Below are 23833 nucleotides of genomic sequence, written 5' to 3' on the forward strand. Positions count from 1 at the left end.
CGAGTCAAAGAAAACGTCAAAGTCTATGACAAAGTCAAAGTCTTATGGCCGAGTCAAAGTCTATGACAAAGAAAACTTCATTTGTAACACCACAGAATTGAATATGGATCCCTCAACAATTGATTAAAATGTAGTGCTACCGGCCGCCATGCCGCAAAATGATCTGGATAGCAAAATATGTGAAAAAAGCCATTTGCATTGAATGAAATTGGGTTCTTTTTAAACAATAAAATCATATGCCCATGCTGGCACCTGATGTCAACCACCAGTGAAGTACTTCTGGAGCCTTGAACAGCTGTTATTTTTCTCAGTCTAACAAATGATGCACTGATGGTTTCGGAACAAACATTGTTCAACCGACTAAGACATGTTCCTGGCCCCAAGCATCTCTCAGCCCAGGACAGACAAGACCAAAAACAAGGCAAGATACTAGACTGTTCAGGCAATGGAAGGTTTGGCAATTATTGATGAAAGAAAGGAAGAGGGATTTGAAGAAATTTGGAGAATAGAGAGATTGTTCCAGTTGTAGGGGATAGAAGAATAGAAAGCCTGAAACCCAGAACAAGACAAGGGTGCAGGCATGGCAAGTACAGATATACTTGTTTTCTAAGTTAGAATGAATCCCTCTTACTCTATTGAGCCACATTCTGAGGTGAGAGATCTCTGCTTCCCTTGCAACCTGTGACAGCCACACTTCCCAAATTCTGCAGTCAGCCTTTTGATACAGTATATTAGACCCCTAGCACAGCCTTTATCCCACAGCCTCTGTCACAACCCTTCAGGTTTCCTTGACAATCAGACTACACAGACCTCATAGAACAGCAGATTCAATGTGTATGTGCGCCATATCTTCCCAAGGAAAGATCAGCAAGCAATCTGCTCCACAGAACTGGAGCGAATACCAGGCTTGGAGGCAATGTGCTGTTCAGACAGACACACTTTTCCTAACAAATACAAGTGAATTCACAGCAGTCCTGCTGCCATCAAAATGTAGATAACAGTAAGGTAGATATTAAGACAATCTACATCGTTGGATCCTCACTTACCCGAGACTCCTTCACTTCCTCATTCCCATCAACCTCATCATCCTAGAGAGGAAGAAGAAAATGAATGTAGCCATGTAGGGGTTATAACTTCCATAGCAGCAAGGTTTGGACTTCCTGATATTTAGGTGACTAGACTTTTCAAGACAGAGAGGTGTGGATTCCTGATATCTAGGTAACGGTGGAAAGATTTTGAGAAAGGGAGTGTAAAAAGGAACTTTACGTCTCAGTAATCAAAGGCAGATTCTCAAAGGCAGGGGATGGCGCTTATCTCAAAGCTTCTCCAATTACCTCCCATTTGATAAACTTTAAAGGACAAGGTGAGTGAGGTAATATATTTTACTGGACCAGCTTCTTTTGGTGAGAGAGAGAAGCTTTCAAGCTTACACAGAGCTTTTCTTCCTGGCACCTTTCAGGCCTATACACTAAGCTAACAGGATATAGATGTCCTATTCATAACCAGAAGCAAATCCATTTGGAATGCTGTAGACCAAATTCCCTTTTCTCCCACCCCAACAAGGTCACTCACATCTTTTGTCCAGAAAGAGATTCCAGTGCCTCTTCGCCTCTCCTTTGGCCGCCGCCTCTCTCGGATTGACTGCTTGTTTGGAGATCTATCATCTAAATCCTGATCTTCACACTCTAGCCAAACAAGGACAGACTGCTTTGGTTTAAATGATTTACCTGTGTGCTTTTCTCAAAGCCCTGGTAACATTTTCAAACTGGTTTCCATCACCAAGAAAAGGGCTCATGTTGTACTACACCTCAGTCATTAAACATAAGAGATGTTTATTCCCCACTACACCTGATATTTTGCACTCCTTTCTTCTAGACTGGCCCAGACAGTGGTTGTCCCTTTATCTGCATAGCTCCCAACACCATGCAGGGGCATTTGCTTATCAGGATTCTCAGGGAGGAATTACATTAGTCAAGTTCTCTACCACCGCTTCCTGGAGGATCTAGATGTTCCCTCCCAGTAGATGGTCAAAAGAAAAGCCACCACCTCTTATTCATGTCTGCAAAGGCAATAAAAATGGACCACTTCATAAGGGACTTGGATACCTTCTTTCAGTCATTCTGTTCACATACACATCTGACAAGCTGGCAGCCCACCTGTACCAGCCCCCTGCTGGAAGAACAGGAAATAAACCTAGAATCTCAGGCTATGTACACTGAGCATATTGCTTATTCATTAAACACCTTAACCTGAAATGCTTGGGTTGTCTTCTCATTTTAGGAGGTACATACCATTCTTCTCCATCTCAGTGGCCGTGCTTTGGAAGTCTTCTGGGTTCAAAGAATCAGGGCCCAGAGATCTGCTTGTCTGGGCCAGGTGAGAACTTGTGTAAAGAGAAGGGGCCGACGTAGAGGGAGATACTGGTGTTGTGAGTTTGTCTGTTTGTGCTGGACACCTTAATCGCCGATAGACAGACTGTAAATAAACAGAGCCATTAATAAAGGTTAGCAGACAGCTAACGACAAGGAGAGCTGGACTTTAGCTAATGGATGTAATCACTTGACATTTACAGCCCTTCACACTGCCGTTGGATAAACCACACCTTGCCACAGAGGACAGATTAGGAAAACAGCATAAAATGCATTCCATCGAGCTGGGGTGAGTGGAAGAAGAAAAAACGGGTTTTTGTTTGTTTTTAAAGTAATTTTGGATTCCACAGGCACAATCTGAACACAGCTTGAAGACAGAATAGCAGCCTTGCTTGACCCATACTGCCAAGACTAGCAGGTATCCTTTATAGAAACAAACCGTCCAGAGTCTAAAGGGGACAAAAGAGACAGGACCATTATATATCTGTCCCCAGTAAAGTGTTTGGTCAGTACTGTAATGTCACTCCTCCAGAGATATAGGAGACCATCACCACAGGACTTTGTTCGCAGTGGGATAAGATAGGGAGCTGCAAAAAGCTGTGAGCACATTTTATGGGAAAAGCCAATCTGGGCTATAGAAGATGATTAGTAGAAATATCAGAGACTTCCAGGGTGCTTGCTAGGTGTGTAATATCTACTAAAGAGTTTCTGGATTCAGGCTTCTTTTCCTGTCATGTGGTTGTTAATCAGCTTCCATGTAAAACAAGCGTACATGCCAGTGATAAGATTAACAGTTGTGTAACAGGCTTGGTTAATTCAACTCAATCCTTTCCATAGGAAGTCAAGCCAATGGACCATAACTCATCTGTTTACAATACTTCTTGTGGTTTCATTGACTTAACTCCAGCTGGATGTTCATTTTGCAATAAGTATTCTCTATGTAAGAAAAGCCCCTTGGGTTCAAGAGTCCAAATAAATGTAATGCCTGGGGAGATGATGACCTCCTATGAGACTTCTCTATCCCTGCCCTCCCGCCCCCACAATCACCTGAATCCACCAACTATATTCAAAACATCTGTAGAGGAATATTAAGGCTAGAACAATGAGGAGTCCGGTGGCACCTTAAAGACTAACAGATTTATTTGGGCACAAGCTTTCGTAGGTAAAAAACCCCACTTCTTCAGATGCTAGGCTTCAGTCCTGACCCTTATTGCCAGAAGAGAGGAACTGTGGCACAATTCTCCTTTTATTAGCCTTTGCATTCCATGGTATTGTTACTTTCATGATTTATTTTGTCTGACAAGAGAAGTGTTATGTCAAGTTGAGAACAAAGGAATAGATGAGCCATAATATGGCAACACTACACACAGCTAAATTTCCAAGTACCCACATGTCTAGATTAATCAGGCCTGGGTTATTTCTGACTGAATTAATCCTCCTAGTAGCAATTCCACAAGGAGACAGAAGAATTTTACTCTATCTCAGTTGTCCCAAACCACTGAACTCTCAAGTAGCAGCTAGTACGGATAGAGAGATCACCTCCTCATCCTGGTTTCTATTCCACCAGGGCCGAGTCTCCTCCCGTCTCTCACTGCTGTCCTCAGTGCTCTCGGGTTTCTCACTTTGTTGTTCCTGAGCTTGCCGCTCCACTCGAGACCGGCTGAAAGTTCGTTCTGCCTCCTGAAGGTCTGTGAGTGTCACACCCTGGGAAAGGGGTAAGACTGCATCAGTTACACATGCTGATTTGTTATGTGCATCATGGACCTGACAAAAACCTTCTCTTTAGTTAGATAGCAAGTTCTTCAAGACAGGTACCACCTGTCTACATTGCCTAGGACAATGGGTCTTGATCCTGACGGAGCTCTCTTGCCCCTACCTTATATAAAGTAATAGATTGGGACAGCACTTAATACTTCTCAGCTAACTTGCATCATCACTGGACTCCTCAGAAGCAAACTCAGTGCAGAGCATCAAGCTGTAAGAGTGAAGAGCAAAGGAGCTTGCAATGTCACCAGAAACCAGAACTGTAGCCTTAGCTTGTATACATCTGGAAGGGCTATGTTGAATTAACTGTTCCCAGGAACACTTACTAGAGCTCACCAGATGTGCCCGTCTGAGTGTCTGGACTAAAGCACCCCAATATATATTTTCTCCAGCCACTTTCTCATCACAGGATTTTACTTTTTATTCTATTACACACACACACACACACACACACACTTCTGATGGTGGTTCAGTCTGATGTACTCTAGACTAAGCCACAAATGGTAACCATCAACTACAGGCTTCAATGTGTAAAGTTACCAAATTCAGACAGGGAAGTAATATTCCTATAAACACAGAAAGGACTAACCCCATATGGCAACAATCTCATCATAATTCACATGACTACCAGACAGATTAATTCCCATTCTGAATGTATAACACCCCCCAACCTTCCTTGGAGATGGGTGTTAAGGAGCCAGATCCTTGGAAAGAGACCTTGAACACTAGATTGATTTCTGGAAAGTTTACCCCTCTTGGGTTCTGTGGGCCACTGTTGTACATAGACTAAGTACATTTGTTTTTGAATTTTTAAATTGTGCGGCTGATAGATATGAAGCCCATGGTGTTGTGGAAAGAGGCACAGCTGTCTGAGTGGAGACTGCAGTGCAAGACAGAATGCAAGCCTTGATCCACCAGAGCCGAGATCGGTTAGCCTTCCTTCTCTTTTCACTAAGGCTGCTGTGAATGACATGGGCTGAGCTGGATATATTTATGGGCAGTTCTTGGTTTAAATTCACTTTGTGGTGTTTAATTTAATGGGATGGGTGCCTAGAGTTATATTCAAAGAAATCTGATTCAGCCTACTCTCTGAATTTCCCTCTGATGCTGCTGTGTGTCTGACTTCAGCCCACAAAAACATCGGCAGGCATATTACAAACACTTTATTACACATTTTTGCAATAATGGGTGACAACTTAGTCTACTCTTCTGGTATGTTTACTGAAGCTGGTAACCACGCAGACAGGGGGATTCTTATGGGATTAGTGATGGCACCTGTGCCTCTAACAGACCACCCATATTTTTCTCGAATTTTGGGATGGTCCTCATGTCAGTGTAAATTCATAGTAATGTGATCATTTCTATTTTCTCCATTAGAACACTGATCAGTAGAAATATTAAAATGAGACTGCTTTGTTCCCTCCCCCACCAAAACCAAACTAGCAAGTCATTTTGGACTTCCTACCTGTAAAAAGAGAAGTAATTTAAAAATACTGATGAGTTAAATCAACATATACATACACGCTGCCTTCAGCATGTGGCCTTATTTTCCTGCACTTATGTAGCTCAAATATATAGCTTGTTTTTACACAGTTTTGAGGTAAAATGTTTGAATGGCAAGGATGTGAACTGGATGTCTGCCTGGTTGTAATCACTTCAAACAAAGACAATCAGTATTTGTAACAAACACTGAGAGATCTTTAGAGAGCTGCTCACACATCCTTGAAAACTGTCCCAGCCAAGTTCAGAGCTGGAGAACTGCGATCTGCTAACCCATTTCTTCTTGAAGTTTAAAATGGATGTGTTTGTTTTCTGTTCCGAACTGTGTGACATTCTTGTTGGCTGTTAGAAGGATGTCATGTTTCACCCTATAAGTGGCTGCACTTCAGCAAATTAAATGACCCTTGTGCAGGGGTGGCCAATCTGCGGCTCCGGAGCTGCACGCGGCTCTCCAGAAATTAATACGAGGCTCCTTGTCTAGGTGCCGACTCTGAGGCTGGAGCTACAGACGCCAACTTTTCAATGTACCAGGGGTGCTCACTGTTCCACCCGCGGCGGCTCTGCCCCAGGTCCTGACCCCACTCCACCCCTTCCCCCAAGGCTCCTGCTCCTTCCCCTCAGCCTGCCATGCCCTCGCTCCTCCCCCAGAGCCTTCTGCACACTGTGAAACAGCTGACTGTGGTGGGCAGGAGGCACGGGAAGGGATGGGGAGGCGCGGATCGGCGGGGCTGCTGGCAGGCAGGAGACGCTGGGGGCAGGAGTTGATGATGGGGCTGCAGACATATTACTGTGCCTCTTTGGCAATGTACATTGGTAAATTCTGGCACCTTCTCAGGCTCAGGTTGGCCACCCCTCCCCTTGTGTATTGTTTGTGGTCACTTAGTCTGTAAAGGGCTCTGAGACCCAAGTGGTGTACAAAGACTTCTCCGATCAAAGGACTGTAGAGTTGCCTTGGCACCTTTTGTAGGCCACCACCCAATTCCCCTCCTGTTTACCCAGACAAGTCCAACCGCGTATGGTGATGGACTAGCAGAACTAGATACCACTGCCCATTAGCCTGCTACTCTGCTGGAAGGCCACCAGGAATTTCACTCCGCACCTGTGTAGACCTACGAGTCTGGCGGGCCTGTCTGGATCGGGCCTTCCTTAGTGACTCTGCTTCCTCATCCCGCACAGGAGTCAGATACGACCTGAAAGAAAGAGTCAGGAACACTTAAAATCAGACACTTCTGATCTGCAAGTCACACCATTTCATACACACTACAGTGTTTTAATGTAGTCAGTGGAAAGTACACCTTCTGCTCCCGTTTAGCACACACGCTGCTGCTTTCCTAGGGCCACCCAGCACCTGGCTGATTGCTGCAACTACCATGTTCATTGTAGTATCTTCAAGCAATGACTTCTGCAACGTTAACCTGTTCGACACAGTCTATGCGCCCCTGTAAGCCAACCCCATTAAAGGCTCACTCTGCATACTGTCTGGGATCCCGTACACCCCTACCTCCTTCAAGTCTCGATACAGAATTAAATAAATCCAGAAACGTGTAACCTCATTCACAATCAGACTTCAGAATGTAAACAACTCCTGCTGTGCGTTCCTCACAGCCTTCAACTTGCCTTTCTGTCACAACTAATGCTTTCTTGGAATACGCACAGATCTAATGTGACCACTTAGAAGTTAAAATTCTGGTTTTATCAGTAGGAAATCTGTTACAGTGGACCTGTGCTGAAGTGCAGGCTTTCTGAAGAGAGAGAACCCCCGAAATACAGCCGTACTAAAGGAACTCACTCCAGCATACATATTGGAGTAAACCCACCCAACCCTCTTGGAGTTAAAGGTGATCCATTTAAAGCAGACAGAAGAAACCACTGTACACAGCATAGTTAATGCATGGAAAGATTAGATGTTTATATGAGAAAATACCTGTACAACAGACACGATTAAAGAGTTTTAGAAGGTTTATCAACCCTCCTGCTTCAGGGCATAAGCCATCTACTAAATGATAGGTGTTGCAGGAAAACCTTTCCCTATAGGCAGGTTATTTCATAATGGTCTATCAAGGGTTTCTTGTACCTTTCTCTGAAGTTTCCAGTATTAGCCTTTGTACTCAGCTGGACAGTGATCAACTAGTTGAAGGCACAATGAATGAGACAAGGGGTTGTGGAAATTCTTGCTTCATTCACTGTGTGTCTTGTACTGTACAAACTGCAAGTGAATTAGTCCTAAAGACAAGCGGCTTGCTCCTGTAGGTGCATGGAATAGGGTGGTCTGGCCACATCTAGCCAAACACACATTTCTACATTCTGATTATTGCTCCCCTCCTCCTAAATAAATGTGACTGTTGAGAAAAATACCTGTTTGGTTAAGCACTCAAACCAGGAAGAGACAAAGTGAAGGTTGCACACCAAAGCATAAGGACGGTCTAAATCAGTATGATATACATTTTGTACAACCTTAGACAAGTGGAGAGTCTTCTACTCTGCATAGCACCCAGAGGCAGTTAAAGTCATTTATATGAAGAGTACAGTTGCAACGTATTAAGTACAACAGAGCAGTAGTGAAATTTATCCAGCATATATAAATCACGTAACATAGACGATCAAGGTTGGAAGAGACCTCAGGAGGTCATCTAGTCCAACCCCCTGCTCAAAGCAGGACCAATACCAACTAAATCATCCCAGCCAGGGCTTTGTCAAGCTGGGCCTTAAAAACCTCTAAGGCTGGAGATTCCACCACCTCCCTAGGTAACCCATTCCAGTGCTTCACCACCCTCCTAGTGAAATAGTGTTTCCTAATATCCAACCTAGACCTTCCCCACTGCCACTTGAGACCATGGCTCCTTGTTCGGTCATCTGCCACCACTGAGAATAGTCTAGATCCATCCTCTTTGGAACCCCCCTTCAGGTAGTTGAAGGCTGCTATCAAATCCCCCTTCACTCTTCTCTCCTGCAGACTAAATAACCCCAGTTCCCTCAGCCTCTCCTCATAAGTCATGTGCCCCAGCCCCCTAATCATTTTCATTGCCCTCCGCTGGACTCTCTCCAATTTGTCCACATCCCTTCTGTAGTTGGGGGGACCAAAACTGGACACAATACTCCAGGTATGGCCTCACCAGTGCTGAATAGAGGGGAATAATCACTTCCCTCGATCTGCTGGCAATGCTCCTACTAATACAGCCCAATATGCCGTTGGCCTTCTTAGCAACAAGGGCACACTGTTGACTCATATCCAGCTTCTCATCCACTGTAATCCCCAGGTCCTTTGTTTGTAGTTAAGTAGATATGTTAGTTTACTGCTCTGAACTGCACCTAAGGTTTGCTGTGCTGCATGCTGCAGAAACTGTAGGACTTGCTAAATGAGTAAAATACATACCAGTAAGACATCAGTCCCATGGAAAGTCTAAATAAATGAAGATAACTGGACCATTCCAACAAAGTTTGAATAAACATGAAAAATTACAGCATGCTCCACGTTTGTATCCAAGACTTTTCCCTAAACTGTCTAATATACTGCATTTGAGAAACAGGATGTGATCATGTAAATTGAGACAATGCCTGTGTACAAGTGGGTAGAATTAAAAGGACACCAGATGCTGGGGGTGGGATCAACAAGTCTTCTAAAGAGTTGCACCTGTGAGGAGTCTTAATACTGCTGGGAAGCCCTGCCTAAGATGTATGTAGTACTTGAATAATCACCAGGATATCCTGGTGTTAACATATTTGTGATGCATTCATGAGCAGGAAGCTGTGTGTATGGGGTACAGTAGAGGCCCAAAGGGACATCAGGACAGCACATTTTGCAAAGCTTTCCTTTCATCCCCACATTTACAAAGGCTTAGGCCAAGATTTTCTTAAAATGACTAGAGATTTTGGGTGCCCAACATGCAACACCTTGAAGGGGCTTGGTTTCCAGAGGGCGGGTGCTTGGTACCTTCTGGAAATCAGACCCGTTTAAGAGGTCTCAGGTTGAACCCCCGAAGATTGAGATGCCCCCAAAATCACTAGTGGCTTTTGAAAATGCAGGCCTTCATTTGCACACGTATTTTCCATCACTCATCGCAGAAGTGTTATTTCTGGAGCTCACCTAAAGTTACTGTAAATGTCTGAGAGGGTAACTATTATCAGACATGGCTCAACCACATCATTGCTGTGTAGAGTAGCTATTTCAAAGCTAAAAAGTGAACAACTCCACACTGCTCTTACAGTTTTTTCTTTCAGTGGATGTCTCCTTGAGTCTGTAAATTCAATCAACAAGCAGCACATCTAGTGACGGTTCGGTCGGGTGTTTGCTAGCTAGTAAGTCGGCTACTGTGAAAAGTGATATTTATATATATGTTAATACTACTTTTCACAGCAGACTTGCGCAGCCCCAGCAAGCTGGAGGACAAATTAAGTCCTGGATGGGGAGGTGGGTAGGGAGCACCTTATTTGTGTTTCTATTCTATTTAGGTTCAGTAAAGAACAGAGACAACTGTAGATTATTTTGTCTGCAAAAAAACTCTACATAAATAAATTACAATGATTTGGACATGTGTATGTGCATATTTGTTTGTTTTTCCGTAAGTTAATTAAGTATTTTAGGAAAAATTGTCAGAGTGGCCACCAGCAAGAGTCAGTGGCTGTACTCTGAGGCCACCAAAATTTTTCTTGTGAGAACCCATGCCCTAGATGCAGCCATAGAAGCACTTTAGTGTGAACCTGACACAAAGCTAAGTGCTTCTGGATAGAGTAATGGCTGGAAAGAGGCATATTCTGCAACCAAAGGAACTGTCTCCTGCTGTTTGAGACCTATTGTGTTCAGGGAAACAAGACTTTATGTTCATTCTTTGTATATGAACAGGATTGCACTAAAGAACACACCTGATTCCATCAATTTCTCCTAAAACTGCCAATATTCAGGGTCCTGTGGTTTAACTGTTTGGGTCAAAAGGGCAACAATAAAATGTTGCCTGCAAAGAAGGAAGGGGAGATTCAGGATGGGGCACAGAATGGGCAGCAGTGAAAGTGAGCACACAGACTGGTGAACCCAAAGTACTGGGGGCAGGTCAGCTTGTTAGCCTGTGAGCCCAGTGTCTCCAAGGTGAGAACGTGCCATGGAGAGAAACACCTTCCAAGTGAGACCTAAGCGAAAAGAAACACTGCAGAAGAAACAACATGGTAACCCTTGGGCTACCCAGAGATACTGGAGAGGGAGGCGAATTTGCCTGTGGAATACAGCAGTTTAAGATACTTGGGTTAAAAGTGTTCGTTTCCTCCTTGCTAGCCTGTATTAGCACAAGCATCTTTCAGGGTCCAGCCATCCAAGTCAATGCCTATAGGCATGTAGATGTAGTCCTCCTAGCTATCAGCAGCCCGCCACTTCTGGCGGAAACATCGCCATCCAGCTGAAGAAGGCGGCTGTGTAGCTTGAAAGCTTGTCTTTCACCAACAATTTGGTCCAGTAAAAGATACCACCTCACCCACCTTGTCTGTCTGAAGAATCAGTATTCTATTCTAGTAGTAATGACGAAGGGCCCTTTGCCCTAAGGATATCACGGTTCGTGTGGGTCAAAACTCAGTAACCCTGGAAGTTAAACATTTGTCTTCATTTAACTCCCAGGCTGTCTCTTTCATCACAGGGCATTTGACAACATTCAGCTGGAAAGAGTTATAAACCCAGAGTATGCATTTATCATAAAAACTTAGGCTATGTCTACACGACAGCCGGTGTTGGCATAACTTATGTCACTCAGGGGTGTGAGCGACAAATTACACTGATAAACGCTTGCGTGCACAGCGCTATGTCGGTGGGAGAGCTTCTGCCGCCCACGGAGGTGGTTTCATTTTGCCGACAGGAGAGCTCGGCATGCCATCAGCATAGAGCACCTTCACCAGACTCAGTACAGCTGCACCGCTGCTTGTATAGACATGGCCTTAGTTACAAAGGAGCCACACCCTTGTAAAACCCCTCGTTATCCTACCTGTCCATACAAAGACCAATATTCTCACACCAATAATAATACTAAGAATAAATGCATTTTGTGCAGACAATAAGTACATGATTTCCATTCATTTCAACAATGGCACTGTTGCTGACAGAGAAGGGCTATATTTCATGTGGCTCATTCTACCTGGAACTCCCCCAATGTACTGGGCCCACGCCCTCCTTAAATCCCACCTCTCTAGCTCATGACTGACTCTCTGAAATGTCCTTAATAGACAGTGTTACAGGATAGCCTAGAGATCTGTTTGTTTTATTTTCTTAGAAGCCAAAGCTGAATTTTGCTTCATGACATCTCTGGCTATGAATAGCATGGGTTACTGAACCCTGAACAGCTACGTAATCTGCAAATGTTCAGCCCATAGATAAAGCCAGCACTTCGAGTTCCTGCTCCTAAAGGTACAGTATCACTATTCAGAATAATGCAGCAATTTCATGTTAATCTTTTCAGCTAAAAAAGCGGAGCAGGAATCTGCCACTTTAGATATTTATAACATTGCTAAGCATCTTCAGGGACTTGTGACAAGGCAGCTAACCCACTATGCTTTTTAATAACCAAGGATTTTTCTTAAATGGCAGCATTTTACAAAATAAATCCATTATCCCTAGAAAGGAACTCTTCTGGTAGGATAGCACAGAGAAAGCATAAACGTTACCTCCTAATGCAGGCCTGCATAGCAGCTTGAAGGTCAGGACAAGCTTGGAGATTTTAGGAAAGGTGGCGAAATCCTGCAGGATCAGCACTGTCTCCCTTGGAAACTAACGGAAACCTGCACTGTCGCAGCTATCCCCGCAAGCTTGAGGTAGGGAGAGACTTGCCATTTGCTAACAAACGGCTTGCAAGCTTTGCGGGGGAGGCCAGACGCAAGCACTGCAGGAAACAGCGCTGATAACAGTTCCCAAAATACAATCCATTATACAGATACATATTTTATGCAGTAGACAGCAAATCAATAACCAGTCTTACTGGGGAGGAGGCAAAAAGGCTACTCTCCTGATCACACAAAAAAGCAGACAGGGAACGCTCCTATTCTTTGCTTCATTTATTCCACCCTAGCACGAACACATCTCATGCATCAAACTATAAATACTGATTAAATCAGTAGCCACAGAAAGCCATCTGAGGAACATTTAGGGATACCTGACAGGCAGGAGTGAGAGACATGTCAGACTCTGCAAGCACTTTAAGCAGAAAATCAGAAAGGCCTGAGCCTGCCAATGGTGAGTGATTTAATAAGCTGAGGACAAGGGGATAAGATTTCAGGATCTAATACTCTAAGTGTGCCTCAGCTTACTCTAAACAGCTTGTTTGAACAGGCCATACCCTATTTTCAGTCCCTGGTGGTTCTGCCTTAACATTAGTTTAGACTGTGGTGAATAGTTAGGCCTGGAAGAATCCGATTTTCTATTGGTAAGTGTTGGTAAATGTTGATTTCACCGTACACACAAGCTGACAAAAATATTTCCACCGGTAATTATCAAAATTTACAGATAGACAAAGTAAAAAAAAATGCTGCTTGGAAACGTAAGAGTAAAAATCCAGTGATTTAGATTTCTGAAGTAGGCTCATTACAAATGGACTAGCAAATGAATAGTAACAGGTATGATTTGTTGATTTAAGGATATTTACTTTGTATACTTTGATGTGAGGTTGACAATTTTTGCTTTAACAGTTTATAAAGCTTTAACTTTTTCCTATCTCAAAGTCTACGGTCATTAAATGCCTGACCCCTCATCATTTCCCACACCTGTGAAGTTTATATTTAAAAAAAAGATAAAAATAAAAAAACTGCTTTAAAAATCAATATCTGTTAAAACAATAAAAAACAGAAACTGAACTCTGCCAGTCTATGACTAGTCACCCTGCTTCAGCCTGAATGTGAAAGTCTTAACATAAAAAGGTTTAAATGTTCAAGAGCTGGATGATCTGTTTTGAAGCATGATTAGAAGGGTGACAAAAATAAAGCTGAAATTCTCCATATGCTCAGTTGTACCTGATACAATGAAGGCCTGACCCCCCAAGATCAGAAGGTTCAGAGGACTTGCGATCGGTGTCAGTTCCTTTTCAAACTACAAGTGCTCCTTTATTCTTCCTCTTTTGCTGCAATGCTTACGAAGACTTGGACAACTGTTAGGCAGCTGGTGTGCTGAGCCAGCTGCCTGTCATGCCACCTAGTGTTTTCTCACTGCTTCACTGTGCTCCCCTATCTATCTGTATCCACCTGTTGGCTTTTGTCTCTAGACTGAAGACTCTCTCGGGGTAGAGACTGGCTTTGTTCTGTGTTTGTACAGCTTTGTCCATAACCAGGGCTCCTTGGAGTTACTGCAGTACAAATAAGCGCTTTGCTAGGGGACCCAAGTGCTGGCTGTCCATCAGCATCAGGTGCTCCATATTCTTCCAATGGGATGAGGAAATGAAACAGTGGCATGGAGTGTGGACTAATTCAGGAAAACTCATGAAGACAGCAGGGAGGAAAACAGCAAGGAATTAAAGCTAGTGACTGTTTTGGATAATGCAAAAGGCTAAACCACACTCAATTAATAATTTGGCTGACACCTTCCCCCAAACCAATTGTTGACTAAACCCTATAGAGAAACCTGAAAAAATGTGAAGTGAGGGTGCCCCTTAGACTGATTTCTAAAAAAATAAAAAATTTTACATACAGTTTCTGATTGGGCTTGCTTTGTAGTACATCTTAAATTTTAAATATTCTTCAGAAAATGATTGGGAGGGTTTTGGGGGTTATTTTTGGTTCATGTAGAGCTTTTCAGCCAGGGAAAGATTAATTGACTGCAGGGGGAAAAGAATTAAATACACGTAAGTGCTGTCAAGTGCAAGGTAAACAGAAAGAATGGAAATAATTCCCTCCAGTAGCTGTTTAGTTACCTAAAGCGTTAGTTGCAGCTACAGTAGCGGCAAAGTTGTCCAGACAGAGTTAGGATTTTCAAGTTGACTTCCCTTAGAAGTGGCAATGTGATGCCAAAACTACAGGTCCCAACGTGCAAAGCTCAGCTCCAGATGGAGCATTGCATGCTGGGGCTGCGGTCTCCATAGGCTGTACCTTTGTGTGAAAGGAGGGAGCTGTTGCATGAAATGGAGCAGAATGTAAGCCAGGTGTAGCACTCATCCAGTCACAGCTTGGGTGCCCCCGCCCAGAGAGATTTTGAAGTCTCTCTCACGCTTCTCATCTTAGAGCGAGAGGCATTTCTTGAATGAAAGCAGTGAACGCATATGTCACCTTCCACAAGGTGCAGTGCACAGCAAGCAGGACTGACGTTTGAAGAACTTTGACAATAGCTATTTTACCGTAAGGAGAGCAGTTCCTGAAAAAACAAACCAACCCCTGGAAGCCTGAACACTGGAAGAAACGTCTCACCATGAGAAATTCAAACGGAAGGGGGACACAAATGAAATGCTATCAGAGGGGTAAAGGGTGCAACAACAAACCAGGAACAACAACGAATGCCCAGCAGACACGGTTAAGCAGCCCTCTACTGCCACCTTATGGAATTGTGAGATTTCAGAAATGTCTGAATATTTGCAAAAGAAAAGTTAACCAGCAGGTTGGAAGCTTATTTAGTAATATTGGCAATATTTTCTATAACTTGTAACAGATTTATACACACTGGATAGCTAAGACTGTCATCCTTTATCCTACTCAAAGCCTGTAGCTTTATGCTGAAGATACGCGATATTAAATGCTACAGGGGCTTTTGGGGACAGTAATTCCCACCAAGATGAATGGAAGGGACCTAGTCTTTATTGCTGCAGCTTATGCCAAAATTGGCGCACAAAAACTGCAGAGCAGCTAACTTACCTGATTCACCACTCAGCCCGCAGCATTCACCAGCAGGTGCTGGGAGTAAAGGCAAATGTAATGAACGGCCCATGTTTTTAAGCTGAAATAGTTCTCAGCTATCCACACTGTATATAGTCTCCCATAAATACACCAGTAAGTATTTAGCCTTTGGGGATATTTTTGGAGAGGTGGTATATAAATCAGACACATTTAGAGAAAGAACCCTGAACGGACACCTCACAGACAGACAACCTCACTATCAAGTACATCGAGCAAACAAATAGGACACACCAGTGCCTTTGATTAGTAAGGAAGAGAGGTAAAGGGGAACACTTCGGATGCAAAAAAAAATCTAGAAGTGAAAGGCAGTTTTACCTGCTGTTTGTGTCATTCTGTCCCTTATTCCAGTCCCTTCTAAGCAGTTCAGAGAACACTGGAACTACTTAGTTCTCCTGCGCATTCCTCTAGATTCCTGCATGTGCTAGAAAGCCACGGAGAGGACCCTTTAGGTCAGCAGGCCAGCCCACAGCCTGGGCTTATCCGTCCAAATTCCAGTTTCTTCATCGGGAACAAAAATGCAGGACGTGGGTGCCAAATAAAATCCCCACCCTGAACACTGTGGAGCAAAATCAGCCCGGGAGCTGAAAGCCTAGCAGTACACCTGCTTGCTTTCTGTACAGGAAACCAGACTCTCGAGAATAGTGACACCCCACCCCACACCTCGACCTTTCCCAAACACAAATGCAGCCTGATTTCCGATAAAGCAAAGGCAATCTCACCCTCTGCCAAACTTGGAAAATCAGAGAGCCAAAAGAATTCCTGACCCTCCCACGTCATCCCACCAGCTTTTTATAAAAAGGGACAATTTTATCTGAAAGAGATTAACTGTAAGAACATAGCGGATAAGAGCTTTCAACAGCAGGTGCTGGATGATTACTCACTTTATGTGCAGGGAGACCTTTTAACTTGTTGCTGTCCTTTGCTTACCCAGTGTGCTGCATGAGGAAAAATCTCTCCCTTCTAATTAAGCAGGTATGCCCTAAGCACTCTGTCCAATTAGTGACTAAGGCCCTGACAAACTTCTACAAGAACTACTGTATAAGGCGGTTCAGGCAATTGAAAAGCTTTAGATCAGACATTTTCAAACTGTGTGGCACGCCCCCTTAAGGGTTCGGGGAGGGTGAGCAGCAATTCAAGGCGGCTTGCGCAAGCCCCATATGGTGGGGCCCAGGCCAGCCCCAATGGGGGGCAAGGAGGGAGTGCCACCTGCACCCTGACTCCCTTAGCCTGTGGGTCAGTGTCAACATCTGCCGATTTCCACTCCCGGCAGCCTCCATCCCCAGAGACCATCGCACGTGCCTTCCCCTACCCTGAACACCTGAGGGGCTAGAGGAAAGGGGCAGGTAGTAGCCCTGCCCTAGAGGTGCAGCCTGACTGCAAGGTAGAAGCAGCCGGCTGCTGAGGAAGCCTTGGCTGTGCCATTGGTAAGTATCTATGTATTTGAAACTTACAGGTGTGGGTAATTTAATTAAGATTGTGTTAAGGTCTCTTAGGTTTATGAGTAGGCTGTCAAGTGTAATTTTGCATGTGTATTTTTGTCTGGGTTGGTGGGGGCACAACCAAAAATTGTAACTCAAAGAGGGTGGGGATGCTCAGCTCAAAAAGTTTAAAACCCGCTGCTTTAGATTAAATAGTGAGACTTTAAGAATTGGAAGTCCATAGTGTACAGACCATTTGTGTTCAAACTTGCAATCCATGGAAATGATCAAATTAACATATACACAAAACTTAAATATTGAATTGAACCAAAGTTCTTAACATCTGAAACACCCGATAACAGAAAGGCACTCAAATCTTAGTGTGGAGACACTTGTGGTTTATTCTAGTGTCTGTTCTGGATTGACATTCTAAAATAGCACTTGAAAAAACTGATTTTTCTAGTCTAATCCTCTGGAGACCAGATTTCCATGCTGCTTTGCAGACGGCTCTAGAAAATTACACGAAGGGTTAACAGCCATACCAGGCATCCACACTTATGCGAGAAGAGTCATTGTGTTCTGACTCTGGACAAAAACAAGAATCATGAGGTACAATGGTCTTGCCAAAATCTGCTCTTCTAACAGCACTGACGAAGGAGGGCATGGGTTCAGTTATTAATATAGATTACATAACTTATTTAGCTATCTACATGCTGCTTTAATTAGCAAATGGATCCCTGGAACTCTTTGGAATTAAAGGAAAGGAGGAAAGAGAAGGCATTTGCCAGAGATGTTTACCCAGTGATAGTCAACTTTCTTTGTTCCCTTGAGAAAAGTCTATCTGAGAGACTAGCACTCTCTTTAAAGAGCAGGGTGTGATGTTAGAATAGGAGGGAGCAAACAATGCCAGGACTTTTTCCCCAAAGCCCTGAAAGACACAGGCCCAACACTGTCATTCACACTGATCCTGCGACTTAGGCCTGGTCTGCACTCGAAAATTAGGTTGGTATAACTATATCACTCAGGGGTGTGAAAAATCCACACCCCGAGCAATGCAGCTAAACTCCTGGTGTAGATAGTGCTAGGTCAGTTGCAGAATTCTCCTGTCAACCTAGCTACTGCCTCTCGGGGAAGGGTTCTCCCGTCAGCATAGGCAGTGCCTTCACTGAAGCGTTTCAACGCTTGTTCAAAAAAAATAAGGGAAACCAACCATTTTACCATTCGTCTGAAAGTGATTATACACCAACAGCTTGCTCTGTGCAGTCAACACCTTCCCCCATTTTGACGCGTCTTTCATAGGGGAACACTGGAAAGAAAATGATGTTACAAAATAGGAAACTGATTGCAAAACCAGCACCGACTAGCAGGGGAATTAGAGAGGGGCAGGAGCAGTAAACTAAACTACTCCTAATTCTTGCATAAACTGATTAAATTTCAACGTCAGAGATGCCCCTTTAGAATGGCTATCACTACCAGGTGCTCAAAGGCCTGGTCTACACTTACAACTTGTACCAGAAGAGCTATGCCCGTTAAAAAGGAAGTCAGGTGTAATCAGCACAGCTGTGCCTGTATAAGCTTTGGTGCAGATGCACTTACACCAGAACTGAAGTGCTTTTGCTGGTACGGCTTGTGTCTCTTGGGGAACTGCGTAAGTAGGGCTTCTGGTTTTGGGGCATTTATTAAATTCATTCAGGGGGGTTATTTTCAGCAATTTGAGTTTTATGAAGATGTCCAAAATTGGGGGGGTTTAGGCCCTCTGTATATACTGTACTGAGTCATGTGTATTAAGTGCACTTGTTACAATAGTATGTACTATAACGAATCATAGAATATCAAGGTTGGAAGGGACCTCAGGAGGTCATCTAGTCCAACCCCCTGCTCAAAGCAGGACCGATCCCCAATTTTTGCCCCAGCTCCCTAAATGGCCCCCTCAAGGATTGAACTCACAACCCTAGGTTTAGCAGGCCAATGCTCAAACCACTGAGCTATCCCTCCCCACTCTGTAATGTTCCCTAGATCCCTTTAATGTACCGCTGTTTTAATCAGCACTATGTTAAAGCACACTAGGGAACCTTCAGTGCACACCAGGAGGATCTACATGGCCCAATTAACATTCAACACAACAACATGCTTTAGAAATCATACCACCATAGTCCACATTATGCTCTGTGTAGACAAGGCCTTAGATACAAGTAACCAGCTCCTCTTATTTCATTATTATTATTATTTTTGAATCAGGGTGTTTTATTAGGGTTCATCAGGTAAAGCTGAAACTCAGAAGCCATATGCGCAAGCTATGCCCTCAGAACCACTTTTATGCTGGCATTAGCGGTGTCGTACCAGGAGGGTTTGCCAGCACAGCTGTCCAGCAAGACTTTTTTGTACTGTAGGCAAGGGGCTTGCCCCCGCCAAATCCTTTCAAGAAATCCTAGGGGAAGCTCATCTCTCTCACCACATGGCACTTCACTACAAGAGGTCCACTCCACACACGCTTTTCAGCCAGTCCCTGGAGGGTGTGGCCCCTTATAGCTGAAGGTTTAGTAACCTCATCTGAATCAGCTCTGCTTGATGGAAGGCTTCGGAGAAGTCCAGACCTCTGCAATGCTTGTTCTGGGACCTGACATCTCACAGCAATACCAGACAAATCTAACAGCGAGTCAGGACTGCCAAGATCTTCTAGAAAGTCATGTCCATCTACAATGGACATTAGTAACTGGACTCAGAACAAGTGGGCTGCATTCAGACTGGTGGGGGTTGAGGAGAACATGGCCACCACTTGTGATGCTCAATGCAAGGTAAGGCTGTGAGGGGTAGTGAGCACCACAGCGAAGGGGCGGACACAGTTCCTTGGGAAAAAGTGATAAAAAAACTGGTAACAGTTGAGAGAAATCATTGTAACAGCAGCAGACGGATGGCCTCTCAGCCGTGTAAAGATCTTTCATGGGCAGTAAGGGTCATCATAGCATCTCAGAAAAACAATCACTTGACCAGTACCATGCCTGCAGCTCTAACAGGAAAAGCTATGGGAGTCCTTACCATCCATGGCAGAGCACAATCCCAGGAGGGGTGATCAATTAGCCTTGCATATGAAGGGGAAGGACTTAGATGTGAGATTTTTATATACTGCTTCCATAAACCTGTAATCCATGCCTTTTAGAGAATTTTATTTACACAGTTTGGCCTAGACTGGACAAAGATTTTACAATAGGGAGCAATCCTGCATTAGCAGGAAATAATTTAGGCAGCCTGACAGGTGTTCTCCATCTCCAACTTCTCTAATTCCATGAAAAATCAGCTGGCAAAAGTACTAGCTGCACAGGAGGCAGGGCATCTTTCCAACTAGTAGGCTCAGCCACAGACTGCAGCAGCAGAATTAAGGGGACACTACCATATACCTGTATCTAAAATCAGCTCTCTTACAGGACACGGGTAGCGGTTTGGTACAGCACATTCCAACTGCATAGGATAATCCTCACATGGATTCGTGAGCTTTTAAAGGAAAGATGCAGGGTTTGTGATGCATTTGCCAATTGCAACGTTTTGGTAGCCAGAAGAACCAGGTGGCAAAGACACAGCGAGAGACAGCAGAGCAAGCCAGCATTCAAGACAGAGGGGTGCCACCTGAGCGGAGACAGAAGAGCATCCTAGACCACTTGTCTAGTCATTCCTCCTAAACCTAACAAAGTGTTTCACTTTAATCTTTTGACTTCAGAGAGTCTAAGGCAGTACCTTGTGGAGGTATCTCCCTGTTCTAATATTATCCAGGGGGCTTGTTTACATGTTATTGTTGCTAAGAGGAACGTGGAGCTTTGGAAACACTGTACCAGACTAGAATGCCACTGCAACAGCTGCCATTGGGAGCTGAAATCCATATAATGCTTCCCTGACAACTGTTTGCGATTTTCCGTTTTTAACAAACCGGTTTCTTTGCCAATCAGTGCTTTTCCACTGAGGTGACCCCACCAGCTTCTGCCATTCCCAAACCCTAGTTCAAAACCTGCAAGCAGTAACTATTCTGGTATCCCCGCTGTCACAAGACTCCACGTTATTAACAAATGAGGCAGCTTGAACCTACTGGTGCAATGCTGCCTCTGAATATGCAACGAGTGGAGACGGGGCTAGGATTTGGGTGTTTCTCTTCTTTATAGTTAACAGATTTAAAAGATGGCTCACAAATAAAAATGCAAGACACCTAAAAGGACCCAACATTTGTGTGTACTGGTTTTGCAATAAAATTAACTTTTTAGTCTTGACTGTCTAATTCCAATCACTCAGATATCTTGGCAGATTTATCTCCCCAACGGCACTGCATACTGTCAAATCATCACAGTGCACTTTGACCAGTCTCCACAATATCCCACAATGGAGTATTCACAGTAATGACAGCATTACAAAGCACTCTATGCAAGCTAATGGGGATGAACTTGAAGGCTGTGTAGCTGCAATTGACTATGGTTAAGTTTCCATTCAGATAAAATTCATTTAACATGGTCTAGCCAGTTGGTGCCTAACTCCCACCTAAGCGCAGGGTCCAGCTCACTCAACGGATCAGTCTGGCCACTGAGACAGATTCAGATTTTAAAAACTGCAAGTTCTCATTTTTTCTGCCAAACATGAGCTTCAGCCCTTATTGTTGCAAAGAAAAGTCTAAATATGAACTGATGGGATATGGGCTTAGATAGTCTACAGTATCTGAAAGAAGGGCCACGGTCCCCTTTCATCAAAACATGGCATTAATTCTGAAGCCTAGTGATAACATGTGACCTTAAGAAACCCTCAATGCTAGCTGGCAAAGTGTTCACTGTTCTACCACAGTACCTCTTATCAGGCCTGAAACTCGCTATACCTGAACACTTTGCTATCATATTATCTATTTATAAAGAGTATCATGTGAGATCTTAAACGAAAGCCAGGATCATACTGGTCATTAATACTGTTGTAAATACTGATTATATTTTAGAAGTTATGACTATATACTGAAAATATTCCTTATAGTTTGTAATCCATCTGTTATTCCCTAGCAGAGGTGAAAAGCTGGTTTTGCCAGGCAAAGGGATGTATGTTCACATGTCTACCTAGATTCATATGTAGATTAAGCATTGTAAACCAAACAAAACGAGAGTTACACCTGCATTTCAAGTCAACAGGAAGATGTGAAGGCACCTGGGAGTCAGCACCTCAGGACGGGAACGATGGTGGGATGGGGAGGTTTATCCTGACTCAGGGTCAAAACAATATAAGGAGATTAACAAAAAAAGCCATCGTGGTATTCATTTACTGAGGAAATTCCTTGAAGAGTGTGGCATATACTCATGAACACTTGGATCTTGGTTTCGACTGAAAACTAGCAGCTCTGTCAAAAACTGAATCCTTGGGAGAAAATCTACTTCATAAAAGAAGAAAGGTAACCATCAATAAGTGTAGACCTCGGACGGCATTTTACATTTTGTTTTATACAGGTAACCGTTCTGTTTCCAATATTCTTACTATTTATTTGAAGCTTTGAATCTTTGTTCTTGGTTAATAAACGTATTTATGTTTTTATTATAGATACATCTCAGTGCTGTGGTGTTAAATAAAAGTGCAACTCCTCAGCTGAATCAAAGAAGCTGATGTATATACTGTTCCTGTTGGGGACAGCAAACATGTCCATTTCTGAGAGTGTCCAGTCGTGGGCTGAACACTGCAGGAGATGTTTTCAGAGGGGCCTGGGGTATACCTTTTGTTACCTATAAGAAAGTAAGGGCTGGCAGAGCCCAGAGGAGATTGTCTGGATGGCTAGAAGACCAGTATTATCAGGAAACTGACTACAGTTAAGCACAACCAAGTTGAGGTCTCTCACTGAGGCAAGGAGTAACTAAGTCCTGGGCGGCATGAAGAACCAACACACGGGCCACACTGACAGGATTTATACACAATTTGCTGGTTTGCTAGAGATCACACTCCCAAGCACTGGTAAATTAGACTGAGATTCACAAGTGAGAAAGTTGAGAATAGAGAAGGAGAGGTGTTTTTTTCTGTTTGTTTTGGGAAATGGAAATAGAGCAAAGGAAAGGATCAGGGAACAGCACAGCAGAAAAGGCAGGATGAGCAAAGAAGTATATGCTAAGCCTGGGGCAGGCAAACTACAGCCCAGGGGCTGCATCCAGCCCTCCTGACGTTTTAATCTGGCCCTCGAGCTCCCGCCGGGGAGCAGGGTCTGCGGCTTGCCCCACTCTGTGCAGCTCCTGGAAGCAGCAGCATGTCCCCACTCTGGTTCCTATACATAGAGGCAGCCAGGGGGATCCACACGCTGCCCCACCAATGGGAACTGCGGGGACAGAGCCTGCAGACAGGGCAGTACGCAGAGCCATCCAGCTGTGCCTCTGCGTGGGGGGGGGACGGGACGACACATGCCACTGCTTCTGGGGGCTGCTTGAGGTAAGCACTGCCCAGAGCCTGCACCCCTGACCTCCTCCCGCGCACCAACCCCCTCCCCCAGCCCTGATCCCCCTACCGCCCTCCAAACCCCTTGGTCCCAGCCCGGAGCACCCTCCCGCACCCTGAATTCCTCATTTCTGGCCCCACCCCAGAGCCCACACCCCAACCCCTAATTTTGTGAGAGTTCATGGCCCACCATATAATTTCCATACCTAGATGTGGCCCTCGGGCCAAAAAGTTTGCCCACCCCTGTGGTGAGCCCACCAGAAGGCAGTTAGAGTTGAGTGCAGATTATCTTTTTTCCTGCAGAAAACCGTGAAAAGAGGATTTGAAAACGCTTCTCATGGACTACGACAGGCACCATGAAGGGCAGCCAAGTTCCCCGAGGACCCAGAAGCTGCAGAGCTGGGTAGAAACCAACTTTCAAGCCTACAACTGAATCCAGAATGGCTACAGCTGGAGAGAATAAAACCACAGCTGGAAACCTTTCAGCTCAAACCAGAGCAAGGTGAGAAAGAAGCA

At 44.2% G+C, this 23833-nt stretch overlaps 1 protein-coding gene across 7 annotated transcripts in view; it reads right to left on the reverse strand.

Moving 5' to 3' along the window:
- Window positions 1-23833, reverse strand: part of PPP1R12B (protein phosphatase 1 regulatory subunit 12B) — a 174369-nt gene that overhangs the window by 63360 nt on the left and 87176 nt on the right. For all 7 annotated transcript variants that reach the window (XM_077839524.1, XM_077839522.1, XM_077839521.1 and 4 more), the window contains 5 exons: window positions 6733-6823; window positions 3909-4073; window positions 2292-2475; window positions 1573-1685; window positions 1047-1088 (listed from right to left, as the gene is read on the reverse strand). In XM_077839524.1, the coding sequence (XP_077695650.1) occupies window positions 1047-1088; window positions 1573-1685; window positions 2292-2475; window positions 3909-4073; window positions 6733-6823 (595 nt within the window). The remainder of the gene's footprint in view (window positions 1-1046; window positions 1089-1572; window positions 1686-2291; window positions 2476-3908; window positions 4074-6732; window positions 6824-23833) is intronic.

The sequence above is a fragment of the Eretmochelys imbricata genome, chromosome 21 (assembly GCF_965152235.1).
Source record: "Eretmochelys imbricata isolate rEreImb1 chromosome 21, rEreImb1.hap1, whole genome shotgun sequence".
Classification (NCBI taxonomy): domain Eukaryota; kingdom Metazoa; phylum Chordata; order Testudines; family Cheloniidae; genus Eretmochelys; species Eretmochelys imbricata.